General features: G+C 41.3%; 1 protein-coding gene across 1 annotated transcript in view; it reads right to left on the bottom strand.

Annotated features, from left to right (window-relative positions):
• Positions 1–14,424, bottom strand: part of CPXM2 (carboxypeptidase X, M14 family member 2) — a 63,223-nt gene extending 48,799 nt beyond the window's left edge. Inside the window, exon 1 of the mRNA XM_065746070.1 lies at positions 13,681–14,424. Coding sequence (XP_065602142.1) covers positions 13,681–14,008 — 328 coding nt within the window. The 5' untranslated portion in view covers positions 14,009–14,424. The remainder of the gene's footprint in view (positions 1–13,680) is intronic.
• Between the last annotated feature and the right edge of the window lie 447 nt (positions 14,425–14,871).

The following is a 14,871-nucleotide window of genomic DNA, read 5'->3' as shown; positions in this document are numbered from 1 at the left end:
TTCATTTAAAATGTTTCCTCTGCTGTTTTTCTGAAGCACAGGATGAGGACTTTCTGTAATTCCAACTAAAGCCACAAAACTGAACACAGCCATTGAAATGAGAACCACTCTTTTCTTCCCAGATCTAAACAAACAGACTTAGACAAACAATGGAGGAAAAGCAGTCAGACTGCTTGCAGACTGGCTGGATATAGGACTAAAGTTACCATTAAAATGCATATCTATCCAATGTACTCACGCCAAAAATAGCTTAAAATATCAAATCACTGAGGTATACTGCAGGACCAAAGATTCTACAGTAAGAACATAATTGTAGCTATTAAAAATAAACATTGAGACTTGGAATACCATTTTCAAGGAAAAAAAAAAATCAAGACCAAAAATAGCTGCTATCATCAGATACTTCTGTGGCCCAATAAACAAGAAACCTTTGAAATGCTAAAGTTTAACCAATTTAACAATTCTACTTGAGTGTATTTTACTGAAAATTGGACAACTGCATAAAATCTGCTCTATAAGAGTATCTTGTGATACTATGGCTATCATAGGAGGAGGGAAGAAATTGATTGTAACTCTGTACACCCATAGCTAGATATAGCACACTTATTGTGAGGTTGTACAGGACAGCGTAGTCATGAAATTCTTCAAGCATACATAACCTGAAAAAATTGCCTAAATTTGGGTCCTGGAAATAAGCATCTACAAAGTATTCCACACGCTTTAACAAATCTGAGGCTGAGTCACCCATTTTGGAGCAAACAGGGATCCCAGGCTGCACGAGAGAAGTATCTGAGTGAAAAGAGATAGGAAAAGAACATTCTCCATCACAAGGATCAGAGTTACATGCCTGGGGCTATACCAGACCTGGTGATGAAATATATATGAACAACTTCACTCTCTACAAACACATAGCTTACTGAAGAGAATGGTATCACTGATATCATGCCGTTTTTATCTTAGAATAGACTCATGAAGGTTGGAAGAGACCACTAAGATCATCTAGTCCCACCACCACCTTTCTTTCCCTAGCACATACACGAAGCCCACAGACATTGAGCAGAAAAAAACTGAAAGATTATAAAAGAATTCTTTGCAGTAGTGATGAACCATTACATCTTATTGCCACAGGTACTGTTGCCTCCATTCTTAAGTACTCAATTTACACTTGAGAAAGACTGAAATGCACCACTTCCCAGTCAGCAGTATTTCATAGAATCACAGAATCATTCGAGTTCGAAGGAATCCTTAAATGTCATCAGGTCCCTCTCCACTCAGCGCCACTCAACTTCTAATCAAGTTTAAGCTCTAGAATAGACCAAGCTCTATTTCTTCAACTTTCCAAAAAGATGGAAAACGTGCTGAATATGATATCAAAAGAGATGCATTTAGCTTCCTTTGATGAAGCAGTCCAAGGCCTAAGCCAAGTGAATGACTGATGAAGATCAAATCACTGTGCTATTCACTTTTGGGTTCCAGAGTAGGCTGTTTTCCACCAGTTCAGCTCTCTGACTTAACTCTTGGTGGAAGCCAGCAAGCTTCAGTGCCAGCAGTATGGAGCAATAGGAGCTGTGCCTCTATGCAGCAGATAGTCATTAGTCATCTTAGCTGTGAGTTGAAATGTCAGCTTTCATTTTTTTCATGATTAAAACTAAAAATATGCATTTACCAACAGAACGTAGAAGTATTCTGTATCTGTTGTGATACCTGGGACCATCTTTCTTAGAGTCATTCTTTCTCTGCTGATTTATGAAAAACAAATCCTTGTCAGTTTAAAATCTTTCCAAAGGGTATGTGGATGATAAGAACTGGCATTAAAATCCCTTTCCGCTGTATGCAGACAATCACAGTTGCAAACATACCTCCACGCATGAAGCAAAAAGATCCCCAAAGGCATGCTGGCCACCTCAGCAGAGCCAACCATCACCACCCCAGCACCTAACCATGCATACAGCAGCCCCCTGCACTGAACTATCCCTCCTCCTACAGCAGCAACAGTGGGGCTGTCCACCAAGAAACCATCATGGAGTGGTGGGAACATTCCTTGGGGTTTGTTTTTGAGCCGTCACCCCGTGCAGGCTGCTCTCAGCTGCAGCCCAGCCCTCCTCCAGGTTGCACATCTGGGCTGAATACTTGACCTATATAGAGAGTCTGTGACAGGAAATACCTAAAATCCATCCAACTTGGTTTTAAAACCTTTTATACAGTGTAAAGCTCAGTATTACGGAGACGTGGTGTGTCTGCTCTAGCATGGAGCATTTATACATATATATCTTTTTTTTTTTTTTTTCAAAATCACATCTGTTGTTACTGTTTTTATGAAATTATAAGAAGAATTAATAAGAGCCAACTCTTCTCATGAAGCATAGGAGTCACCATAGTGCCTGGAGCTGTTACTTAGACGACGATTCAGAAGGAAAATTGTGTGCTTACAATTAACCTGATTTCAAACCGTGTGCTCCTTCCCAACCCTTAAAAACGAATGTTTGTATTTTCCTGAGTACAGTAGAAGAAAAAAAATTAAATTCAGTTGGCTTGTTTGCTCTTTACTTAATTGTTCTTTCTGGTGGATTTTCTTTTTTTTTTTTTTTTTTTAAGCTTAGCTCTAATACTATACTAAGAAATCAGAAATAAATGATATAATTACAGTCCTGAACAGTGGAAACTCTTTTAGTGACGGGATGAAAAATTTGCGAAGCGCACACAAAATAATGAAGGTCCTTTGGATACACCTGGAAATCCTAAAAAGATTTAGGAACTCACATAACAAAGCTTTTTCCCTTCATTTAACACACCCTACAACCCAGCTGGTGCACCCTGAAAGCAAAGTTCAAAGCAGTAGGAAATAAAACTGTAAGAATCAAATAAGTGTCAGAGATTTGAGGGCTCAGTGTGAGACACAAACGTCCGGGCAGCACAAAAAACCCAACGGGAAACACACCATCCACACAGAGATCTACGTGTGGAGGTACTCCGTAAAGAAATTTCTGAAAAGGACAAGATTTGACAGAAAGCAGAAAGCACACAGCACCCTGTGGTTGGGCTCTCCCATGTTTCACCAACTCTGTTTTTCATTATCATAATGTCCTCAAAGCATTTCAGCCTTCAGATGACCCTTTAGCTTTCAGATGTCCATTGTGAAGACAGCGCTGTGCACGCACTATGGGGCATCCATTCTACCTCCCCATCTCTATCTGCCCTAGAACTTGCCATGAAATAGACAACTTAGTTAACTTAAAAATAAAAATGGGGGGAAAAATGCCTCAAGACCAACAAAGCACCAGGATTTTACGGTCTTATGAGCTTTGTCAGTATCTTATAAACATTGAGTACTCAACATTTTTACAGGCCTCTGTGCTTCCTGCCTTCAGAAAGAGAAACACTGAAAGATATGGCACTCCGTATTTCTGAACAGATCAAAGGGAAGGGCTGGAGGTTCAGCAGGGAGGCTCTTACAAAGCTCCAGCTCCATACTAGAGAGCAAAAGAGCTCAAATAGTTCAAGCAAGGTTCAGACAAATACCTCAGATGGTGGGCACCTCTCCAAACCAAATGGCTGAGTGTCCAGAGGTCCTTCCACCTTATTCCAGCTTCCTATGATCTTGCAGATTTGTCCAGCACACAAAAAGTTTCCCAAAATTCATTCTATCTAAACAACTTTCCTGCTTTGTTTAAAGACCTCATCCCTAGTCCAGAAAAGGCACCTAATCACAGGCCAAATACTTGGCACATAGGAGATCTCCATGATGCAAAGTTGAGTGTGTCAGAGTCTTCACATGACATCAAATGAGTTTAAAATTGTGTGCACACATACCTGTATGCTTCTTTAAGGCTCACACCAAAAGATACGTCTTCACTATCCTTCAGATCCTTGGAATGCATTCAAACAAACCCTAATATATACTGCTTCCCTCTAATAGATACTACTTCACTTCCACAATAGTTTTATGCTTGCAATAGCCCACAGTGTTGCCAACAGACTCCTTTCCTCAGCTGCAAAGATTAAACGTGGTGATGTGAAATGTTGAGGCTGTGATCTGGGATTTATCAGTAAATCAGTCACTGCTGTGGAGAGCCCACCCTCCCAGCCACCCACTGGAAACATTCAGTGGGCATGGGAATTCTGCCCTTGGAAAGCAGTGGAGTAGAGAAAGTTTCAAGGCAAGCTTCATGAGCATAACAAATTGTTTTTCAACTCGCTAATTGGGAGGAAAAAAATTAGTTCAGGATTAATGAATAGAAATAAGGAAGTTTTGCAGAGGAATAGTTCTATGCTATTTTCTCTCCATGCTTTCAAAGATCTCAGTGGCATTTCAGCTAACTCCCATACTAGCATTTTAATTGCATTTTGAAAGGTTTCCCATTCTAGTCCTCTCAGAAGAGTGTATGGACTCTCTCAGTCACTGCCATTTGACTGGCATCCAAGCATTAAAAAAAACACAAAGTATATGTTTGCTCTCTGCATATTATTAGCAATGTCAAACAATTCAGATGTGTCTGCAGCAGTTTGCATTTTACATATTACTAGCCTTTGTCACGATTTGGACTATTTAGAAAGTAAATCCACAAGAATTTTTCCCTCCTTTTCATTTAACAGCTTAAAATAACACTGAATGCCTTCGGTTGCTGGATAAAAGTCTTGTTCTTTGTTCACTGTGGACTTGAACTATTGCTTGCAAACAGACATCACCCTCTTTTCTTTATAGAGTTTCCAGATCCTAAGTACCACGCAGGAACTTTGCAGGGAAGAAAAGAAAAATTTATTAGAATATATTAACCCTCATATTTACTTCTTAAAAAAAAAAAAGAGGAATGTAATCACTCAGGCAGAGAACAGATGGCATTCCTTGTGATTTCAGGGGGGATTTATCTCAGCCCCATTTTCTCCCCTGAGCCTTGTGCATCCCATCCATCTCTGGGTCTCTGTAGTGCCTCACTATGGCAGCACGTGCAAAGATCTTTGGAAGATGTCTCAAGGCTTTCTGCATTTCTGTACAATTCCTCAATCACCTGTTCCCCTACAAGATGGAAATAAAATTTTGGGAGCCTCTTTTTGTCACTCTCATTTACCTGGTGGAATACCTGATGTAAAGGAGCTGGGCCAGATGTGAGACATTTCTGTGGGGAGTCTGAAAGACATCCGGACTGCAGTCCTCCAGTGGGATCCAAAAATATGCAGAGGAGCCTAAGAGTAGTGTATCTGGCTGAATACCTGTAAGGAATTTTTCTCTTCATCTTGGGATATGCCCAGGGCATACTGGCTGACTGACTCCTCTCCTCCCATCAGCCCTACCTTTACTAACAGCACTGTCAACCCACCTTAAGAGAAGCCTCCTAATCTGGGCTGAGCAAAACACACTGAGAACTAGGGTACATGCCATGCAGTTGGACCACCATCATATCAGAGCCCAGGTTTACTCTGGGAAATTCCATATCTGCATCCCATGAACAAGCCAGATGTACTTCTGGCAGAGTTTTCAGTGGAATTTTTGCTTGAAATTTAAAACACGCAGAGAGTGGTTTAAACACTTGGTTGGATCAGACTGTGTCTGTCCTTAGTAGTAGAGCACATGCCATCCAGTATGTCATGGCAAATTTCATTCTGTTTCTGAAATGTGTTCTGTAACTTCTCAGTATGTAAGAAATAAAGGAAAAAAAAAACAAAAAATTCATGTTGTTGAGGGCTGAAATTTTAAGTCCTGCATTTAGATCATTGCATGTAAAAGGCCTTTGGCTGAAAAGCCAAAGTGCTCTAGTCCAGTGAAACTCTTTGGAAGGGCTGAGCTCCAGTCCAGCCTCCAGATGTCCTCTGTTCTGTGCATTGAACAAAATAATTACACTATAGAAAAAGAGACTGGGGAAAGAGGAGTGTATGTGAAAAACCAAAGAGCATATTAAGGGCACTAGTAAGGGACATAGGTAAGGGAGTGTTTAGATCCAGATTTGAAATAACTTTTTAAAGAAAATTTGAACTTTTCCCTTCACATGACAGATATTTCAGGAGCTCCCTGACAGTAAAGCAGAGTCATAAACATATCACTATAAAATACAGCCTCTCAGAAGAAAATGTAAGAATGCTTTAATTTCTGGGAAAGATGGAAAGAGAGAGTTTTCAGTTGCTCTCATTTCGAATGCCACATCTCCCATCATACCAAGATGATTAGTGTAATTGGGCAGTGTACAGGAAATCTCAGATGTGTTGGAATCAGGAGCTACTTGCTTCACTCTGAAGTCTCTTGTCAACAGAACTGCTGTTGAAATGAGGCTGAGAAGGAGATTGTTTCCCTCTCCAGAGTTCATATGAGGAAATGGGGAAAAGGCAAACATGATGACAGCAGAGGCCACAGAACTGTTGGGCCTCTTCATAGAGAAAGAGACATCTGGTTGTCAAGTTGGGTCTTTTGGGGTTCCCCTTCAGGTCCCCTCTTAGGTCCCAGACAGAAGAATCAATCTTGCAGAGCCAGCAAGAGGAAAAAAAAAAGTCAAGGAAGGTACTACATTTGTGATAACATTTGAGAATGTGAGGAAAGAGTATCATCAACTATGTCCTAGGACTCCTAACTGAACATTTGTCCACATCTCCTGGAGGTATGTTGGAAATGTTTACAATGCACTGATACCAGGCTTGAAACATGTCCATCAAACAAAATAATGAAAGAATCTTTATTTCAAATTTATGCTTTAGCCATGTGGGCATTCTCATTATTGATTTGAATATGTATCCTGCAACTAAGGTTGCCATCAATCTGCTAAAGCACAGGTGCTCCCATCCTGTAGCACTTTTCATAAAGTTCACAAGGAACCAGATGAGAGCTGAGGAATATAGGGATGATTCTTCAACTTAAGGGATGAAGGGTGAGAAATTCTGTCCTGATTATTATTGTGGTGTTTATATTCACTAATTTAGAAAATCAGATATTCAATTTCAGCTGACCATGCAGTGAGAGTTTGCAGTTCACTTATATGTCAGCATGTGAAGTCATTCACTCTTCTTAATGTAAGGTGTGCTCCTCCAACTCTGCCTTCTAAAAATTATTTGAAAGACTGATATTTCATTCTTGTAAGTTTTTCTTTTTAAAGATATAAATGGGAATCTAGCTTGATATAAGACAGCTCCTTTAAACACCACTCCAGAATCAAAATGTCACACTAAAGCCTTTTGCTTAAGAAAAACAATGTATTTCACTGTGGAAATAAAAGAATAAAAATCTTATCTTGTCTCTATTTATCCTATAATAACACAGTACAAATCCTTACTTCACAATATCAGGGTTATGCCATAGAAAGTAACTACTTTACATCTAAACGAGAACTCGTATCTATAAACAGACTCCAGAACATGCTTTGTAATTTAATTCAAACAGAGATGAGAGATTATCAACTAAACCCAACTATTGTAAAGATGCCTTAAATGAGCCACAAACACCACCTCTGATGTCTTTATAGGCATACTGACTCTCCACATCACCATCTATCATCTTTTCTATCCCTCTCTTGTTTTTCTCACTGTTTTTTGTTGTTGCCATCTTTAGCTGTGGGTAAAAAAGAGAAACACTTTTCCTTTTACACCTGTCAAATTGATTTAGCACTGCCTGCTGACCGCACAGAGCATAAGACGTCTTGTTCCTCTCCCGTTGTGCTCCAACTCTTCCAACACACAGCAAACATCCAGAGTACTCCGTTATTTCCCTTACCCTGTTTCCTTTCTTCTTGTCATGGCACAGATAGTGTGTCCAGGCAAGTTGCAGAGAATTAACTCCATATTAGAGACCTAACAGCACAGACACAATGGCTATGACCAACCTTGAGTGAAATCCTAACAGACTCCCTTCAGCTCGTGGCTTATTGAATTAGGAAGGACAAAACCATCAACTAAGATATCTCCAAGGGACAGCAAGATTAAAGGTGATTGCCTGCTCCTAACATGACTGATTATTACTATCACCTCTCTTTTCCCTTGGGAAATGTTTGAGCTGAGTAAAGGCTATGAAGTGTTTAGCATAATTTCAGCTGTATCAGTGCTTTACTTGCTTTTTTTGATTGTTTTTCCCACAAATAAACAATAATGAGTGTTAAGGGCATGTATTTCTATGCTTATTTCAAAGAGCTGTATGCTATAAAAAACAAGCAATACCACAAGACATAACCTCACATAGACCAGACCGGTCATATCATCATAATGTAATCACAAACAGTTGTATGAATATGACAATCAAATTTCAACTCTGTTCCAGGACAATGAATCTTGCAGGAGTCCATTTTTTATATAGGCAGTGAACTGGGCGAGGCTCAAAAATTCCAAGAAGAAAAGGCTTAGATCTCAAAAATTCAAGAAATCACTTCTGCACCATACCTTCAACTTCCACTACTTCATCTTTTTGATAGCTTCTAAGATCACCTAGCTGACAGAAGTCTTTCTGCCAAATCCAAAACATAATTGAGATTTGATTATGAACCTTTGGAATGACCTCTCTAACCAGCTCACTGAGCAGAGAATAACATAAAAAAAACAACAAGAATGAGTTCAAATAATGAGTAACTCATACAACGCTGCCACTTCAGGAACAGGTCTAGGCTCAGGTCCATATTATTAAAATCTATTCAGTGAAATCATTCTTTTTCTAAAGAGGTATTTTTCACCCTAAAAATTAGTTTGAATTCAGAGAAGGTTGCTGGGAGAATTATCATAGGAAATGGTTTTCTCTAGCATAATCAAATGCGTTTATTCTACATTTTTTCTCGTGTTATATTATTCATTGCAGCCACGGTTAATCAAAAAGTTTGGGCCAATTTTGAAGGCCCTGCTCATTATTCATTCTTAGTCATCTTTGTCCACTTTTGTTGTGACATTCTTTAAAGGATGGGCTCTTAGGCAGAATGGTTATGTTTTATTATTCTACATACTTCTAGAGGAGAAAATAGAAGCTGATAAATGAAAAAACTCATTAAAAGCCAGATGTTTTCAGCTTTGCTCGTCACATCTGCCAATTAGGATATGACATACGTTGTGTTAAAATCCATGGGAAATATTCCAAAAAGAATTTTGGTCCTCTTAAGTTCATTCTTAATGGTCTAAACTAGTCTAAGAACTTTAAGCAAAAGTTTTAAAATTACACTGTAGGTGCCACCTTCTCTGGACCTCTGAGGAAAGGGAACTAACTACGAGGCTGGAGACAAAAGATACCAGTGGGATAGATAACAGCAACACTGATAACATTCTTGGTTGCTGTATGAGTCACCACAGCCTAGCCTCCACTTTCATATCAGCCTCTGGATGCAGTCATCCCCTCTGACTCATCTTACCCTCTCCTGATCCCTAACCCCAAAGCCTGTACCCTGTCCTCCCTCCCAGCAATGAGGGTAGAGCAGCAAGGACCTAGTCTACAAGTAAGGATTTGCTCAAACAGAAAAGCCACAGCCTACCTTTGGAAGGCTCCAAGAATGCAGGGATCTCCAGCAAGATACTCTCACCTTCACTGCCAACCCTTAAGCGAGGTCTGGGATGATGGGTGAATCCTGGCTCCATACTTTCTGATCACTTCAGGTACATTGCATGCACCTGAGCTCTCCTGGGTTGGCCTGCCTTCCCACCAGGTGCTCAAGCACTGGTTCAAGCCATGACTTAGTATTTCTGCTACAATAGCTCATGGCATTGGCTATGTCATCCTCCCCTTGCCTTCCCTCTCTAATTCCTCCTCAGGCATCAGCTGAGCAGAGATTTCTCCCCAGCATTCCTACCTTACTGCCTCTGACAGGACATGATTCCTGTTTTTTTTTGCTAGGCAGGACACGTGGATGTGCAGTGCCAGATCAGGAAGTTGGGGGATGGTGAGAAAATAGTAGGCAGCAACAAAGATTTGGTGCTGTTTTTTAAGACTGCATGGGACCTTGCTAAACAGGACAAGCAGGAGCAATGCTGCAATTCCTCTGCTGCTTATTTGCCAACGAAGGCAGCTTTCAGCACCAATCTGGTCAAAACCTACCTTTGTGCAGCTTTTTGCTTGGGAGGAAGCACCCCTCCTTGATCTCCTTTCACTCTGGATTAAAACTTCCCCTTTTGTCTGGGTGCCTCATGAAGCCTGACAGAAAGCAGAGTTCCTTAGGCTCATCCTCCTACTTTTCACAGTGATGAAAGAGACCTTTTTATTCCCAGCTGTGTCTGCTGGAATCATGGGCTGTCTTATCTCAGATGCTGAAAATTGATATATGGTCCCTCTAGATCTTGACCCATGCAAGTGATCCCCATGTGCAACAGAAACAAATCTAACAATAAAAAAGGAGTGATTTTTGAGTGTGTGCCAATATTACATAAAAATACACAAATATGAGGCCAGTGAACAGTGATGCATCTAAAGAGTCTCAACAAACTTGAGGAAAGAAACAGACAAGAAAAGAAATCATGATGTATTTTGGATTGCCCAGAAATCAGGTGCTGGAAGAGCTATGGAAGGGGAAAATAAAAGTTCACTAAAAACTGTTCTGAGCATTGCCACACAAATAAACACCACTCCTTTATTTTCCAGTAGCAGTCACAACTGTAGTGTAGACAGAAGTACTAGCAACACAAGAATCATCGTCAGATTTGTTTCCCAGGAAGAATTTTTGCTAACATTTGGATCTCTGCTCCCTACAAACCTGAAAGATGGTCTCAGATGAAAGAAAGCTTTGTAGATGGTGTTTTGGAAAGCATGGTATAATCTTAGACCTGAATGGAGATATGGAATAAGGTGTCTTTAGTATCACCTTTCAGAAGTCATTTCATAGCTGTGCTGAAAAGCATCTGAAGTATAAAGGAATATATAATTACAGAGATAATTGTGGCAAATTCAAGCACGATAGGAGTGAGAGTGGGAACTGTTCATCCAATATTGAAAGCAATATGCAGCATTAAGCAGGGTTTGTGGGCACCTCTGCCCCATAAAACTCTGAGGTTAAATTTTGGCCTGTAGGCAGACAGAGCCAGTGGGGATTTACCACCCAGGTGGTGGCTGAGATGGCATTTATTAAACCCTATTGAAAAACTCATAAAAGAAAAACATTGATGTTAATGAGACTCTTTCCACTGATTTGAATGGGCTTTGGATCAAGGCCTAAGCAAGCAACGATGGAATTAGAAAACTGAAATGTGTATATACAGAAACCTGTCAATCTGACTGTTTACCTTCCAGGGATGACCTAGTACCGTTTCACTTATGAGTCATTTAGAGGGCAGGAAGGCAGGATGATGTTTGCTACTGTTACCTGAATCATGTATTTGCAAATATTGGTTCTTCACTGTATTTTGCAGACAGAAACAAAACACAAACATTGCAACCCCACTGACATCCATAGAATTTTTCCTGCCTTAACATTGCACAGACTGAAACGTTTGCATTCACACGCTCCTAGTAATTAGCTTAAATAAGCCGAGCCCACGTTATCTGCTATGAGCTGCAACCTTCAGCCTGCTATGTTTGATTTCAGCTTTGAGTCAAAGCCTGGGCTGATCAGTACCAGCTGCTCAGCCAAAGGGCAGATCACACGTTCCCGGCCCTCCACCTCCTTCATCCCAGCTCTGAGCCAGCCTATTGTTTGTTACAAGTAATTAATCCCACATGCCCCAGCTCCCAGTGAGCCTCACAAAAAGCAGATTTATTTATTTTTATTGCATGTCCAGTAAATTAATTCCACTTCTGGATACATGCATAAACATAGGGATGTATACACATGTATACAACATGTACACAGTGTATACACATACACACAACACGTGCACTTGTTTACACAGCCAGACTTGTAGTTACTGTTCATGGTTGTTTGGTTACCACTATGAATATTTCTATCTGTCTTGCTAAAGGGACAAATGTGAGAAATGAATAGGTATGTTTTATTATTTAGTCCTTTCTGCATGGTTCCAGATGTACAGATACTCTCTTCCAACTAATACCCAGTGACATGGCAAGGGACTTTGGTGTCCCTGCACTGCCTGGACCTGTATGTACATCTATCCATTCTTTGCCCTTGCCAGACTGCTGAGTGGTGTCCATGCTTGTCTTTGAGAGAGGAAAAAGGAAAGAATTCTGATATCACAGCCAGACTTTTTATTGCTCTCTGCAGTTAAAGTTGCCTGAAACTTCCTTTTGAACAAATCCTGTTTTCAGTTACTTGCTTCTTCAACAGACAGTAACCATACTCTTTGCTGAGTGTCTGAATAAGTTATATTAGGGCTATTTCAGTTAAAACAGTTCAGCTGCTCCTAGGCAAACACGTTGCATTTCATCATAGGATAGCAGATCTAACAACCAACTCATTGAATTGCTGTCAAGGCTCCATGTGCTGAAGCAAAAGTTTGATGGAGCAGATATGCAGCCACAGTGCCAGGGAAACTGGGAAAAAGCCAATAGGAAAGTCAAAAGCAGAGCTGAGGTGCAGGATACTCCTCTACAGGTAGAAAACTGGTGTTGTCTATACTCTTCTGAAGAAGAGCAATCCTGGTACCTAAGACAGTAGCTTAAAAATCCCCTGCCCGAGGTTAGATAGCAAATAAGCCAGTACTTGAAACCAGGAAGCTGCTGGCCTGTGATGGAGCCAAGGGCACAGATGTCTCATGTCTCTGCTCCCCCAGAAAAGGCACTTGTCCTACTCTCATCTGTGATCTCTGGCTTCTCCGCAAACAGTTTCCAAGATTTCACAAATGCTATTTCCTTACTTCTATTTATTATTATAGAAGCTCAGGTTTTTGTGAATCAAGAGCTAACTGGTTTCTATCCGAGGTTAACCATAAACTGAAAATTCTATATATTCTATTGTCTAGATACAACAGGGAAAATCTAACATCCCTGTACAGTTCTTGACACTCTGTTTTGCTGCTCTGCATGCAGCAGGGTCTCTGAACTGCCAACTTTCTGCCCCGTGCTCTGGCTGTTACCATGAAAAGTTTCCTCCCGAAGTAAAGAAGAGCTCGATTCCAAGCAAGTGGGATTTGGTGGTGCAACTAGCTGTTAATGGGAACAACTGACTGCTAACAGCTGACCCGGTCCCTACACATTTTAATAATGTTTGCATATTTTCAGCCAATCACGTGTAGAAAATGCAAAGGAAAATGCAGGTGGTCTTTTTTTTTATTAAGGAATTTTAGTTGTCACTTAATTTCTTTCTTTTACAGGCTGATAATAACACTGAGCTTGCCATGACTCAGTCTATTTCACTGAAAATCTTTGTCTACATATCCTCCTCTGGAGGGCTTTAAAGCAAAAGCTCAAAAAAAGCCACAATTGTAAATAAAATCAGCTCAAGAACTTCTCTTATATTCAAATGGCAAGGGACAGAGTGAGGTGTCAACATTTACTGACAGCCCATGCTGCAGAATCTGTCCCTCCTCATTAGCTCATAGATCTGCAGCCCTAACAACAATCCAGTTGTCAAGTGCAAATAAGAGGGAAAACCATCGTATCTAGAGTGCACAGTGATTAATGTTAGCAATCCAAAAAGTCTTCCCTTGACAAGGAAAGGGTTAAAAAGCCTGTAAAAGTTCTGAAGAGCTGTTCAGCAGGATATTAAACGTAGTGCGTTGCCATCATCACGACCACAAGCACATAACTGTTATTAGTACCAAGACTGACATTAGTGGGACATTCATTAATGTTAAAAGTCACAGCTTGAGATTCAGAGCCTCTGAGCTCTGGAGGAGGAGGTGGAAAGTTACCTGGTGGAGTTTCAAGAATGGCTTTTCCTTTTTTGCTGCTTTTCTTCGGTTTTAACTCTTTCCTGCTCGGTTTGAACCCTGGCTGCTCCTCTGTCTCTGCAGCACGGTTAGTTCCTTCCTCTCCAGGTTGCTCCGTGAAAGGAAAATACTCTTCACCGGGATATGGAAAGGAGTAATAGTGATCCCTGTTGCTAATCTCTTGCAGGTAATAATCCTGTTCATCCATGGGGACAGCCCAGGACAGACCCCCCAGCACAGCCAGCCCGAGGATGCAGAGAGCAAGACACAGCCGCGAGGAGCAAGAGCTTCTCCTCCTAAGGGCAATCATTAGTGTTTGCTTTTTGTGTAAAAGCAAAGCTCCCAGACTTTATTTGGCAGGAGGGGAAGCAGAGAGCCGTGGCAGGGGGATGAAGAAGCCCGTCTGCAGAAAGTTCCTCCGCTTGGGGCGAGTTTGCAGAGCTGTGCAGAGCGGCGGGACAGGGCTGGGAGGGAGGGGGCAGGCGGGATGCATGTGATCGCCGCGCTCGGCAGCCAGAAGGATGGATGGACGGACACGCAGAAGGCAGGACAGGACGCTGCCTTGGCAGGTGTGACCTCCAGCACGGTGTGCTCCCTGCTTCCCTTCGCTGTCGTTGTTTTCTTCCCAGATCACAGCCCTGGAGAAATCCCCTCGCAGTTCCTTTAGCTGTCCCGCGTGCAACTGATCCAAGGGAGCGTTTATCCAAAGAAAAGTGAAGTTGGCAGCAAGCCTTCTCCTCCCAGCAAAAAGAGTTTTTCCATCCCTAGGAGGTGCTGTGCAGGATGGGGTGGGTACTCCACACCCTGGGTAAATGCTGTCCAACCACATACAATGGGACCGTGTCCCATTGCCCTCATCCCATGTGCAACGTATTGGATAATAATTGGTAAAGGATAATATACCTTTTTCCAATATGTTTTCTTTTTAGCATCCCTCTCCAGCACAGAGCTGAGCTTCCCTGGTTGCCCAAACAATACAACTATCATGCATAGCATGTGCCCACATATAGACATCTCCTGGGATACAGGGGAGACAGGCCAGGAAGGACATGTTTTCTCAGCAGCCCTTTTCCTCACTTTTTTTGGCAAGATCCTGACTTTTGTTCTCCCTGAAACATCTTTCAAGCAGATTAGGATTCACTGTGCTGGCACACATGCAGCCCAGTGTTGTTA

This window comes from Cyrtonyx montezumae, unplaced genomic scaffold, assembly GCF_038088225.1.
Source record: "Cyrtonyx montezumae isolate F1298 unplaced genomic scaffold, pur_monq_1.0 scaffold_4, whole genome shotgun sequence".
Lineage (NCBI taxonomy): Eukaryota > Metazoa > Chordata > Aves > Galliformes > Odontophoridae > Cyrtonyx > Cyrtonyx montezumae.
This window is presented reverse-complemented; position numbering and strand designations above follow the sequence as displayed.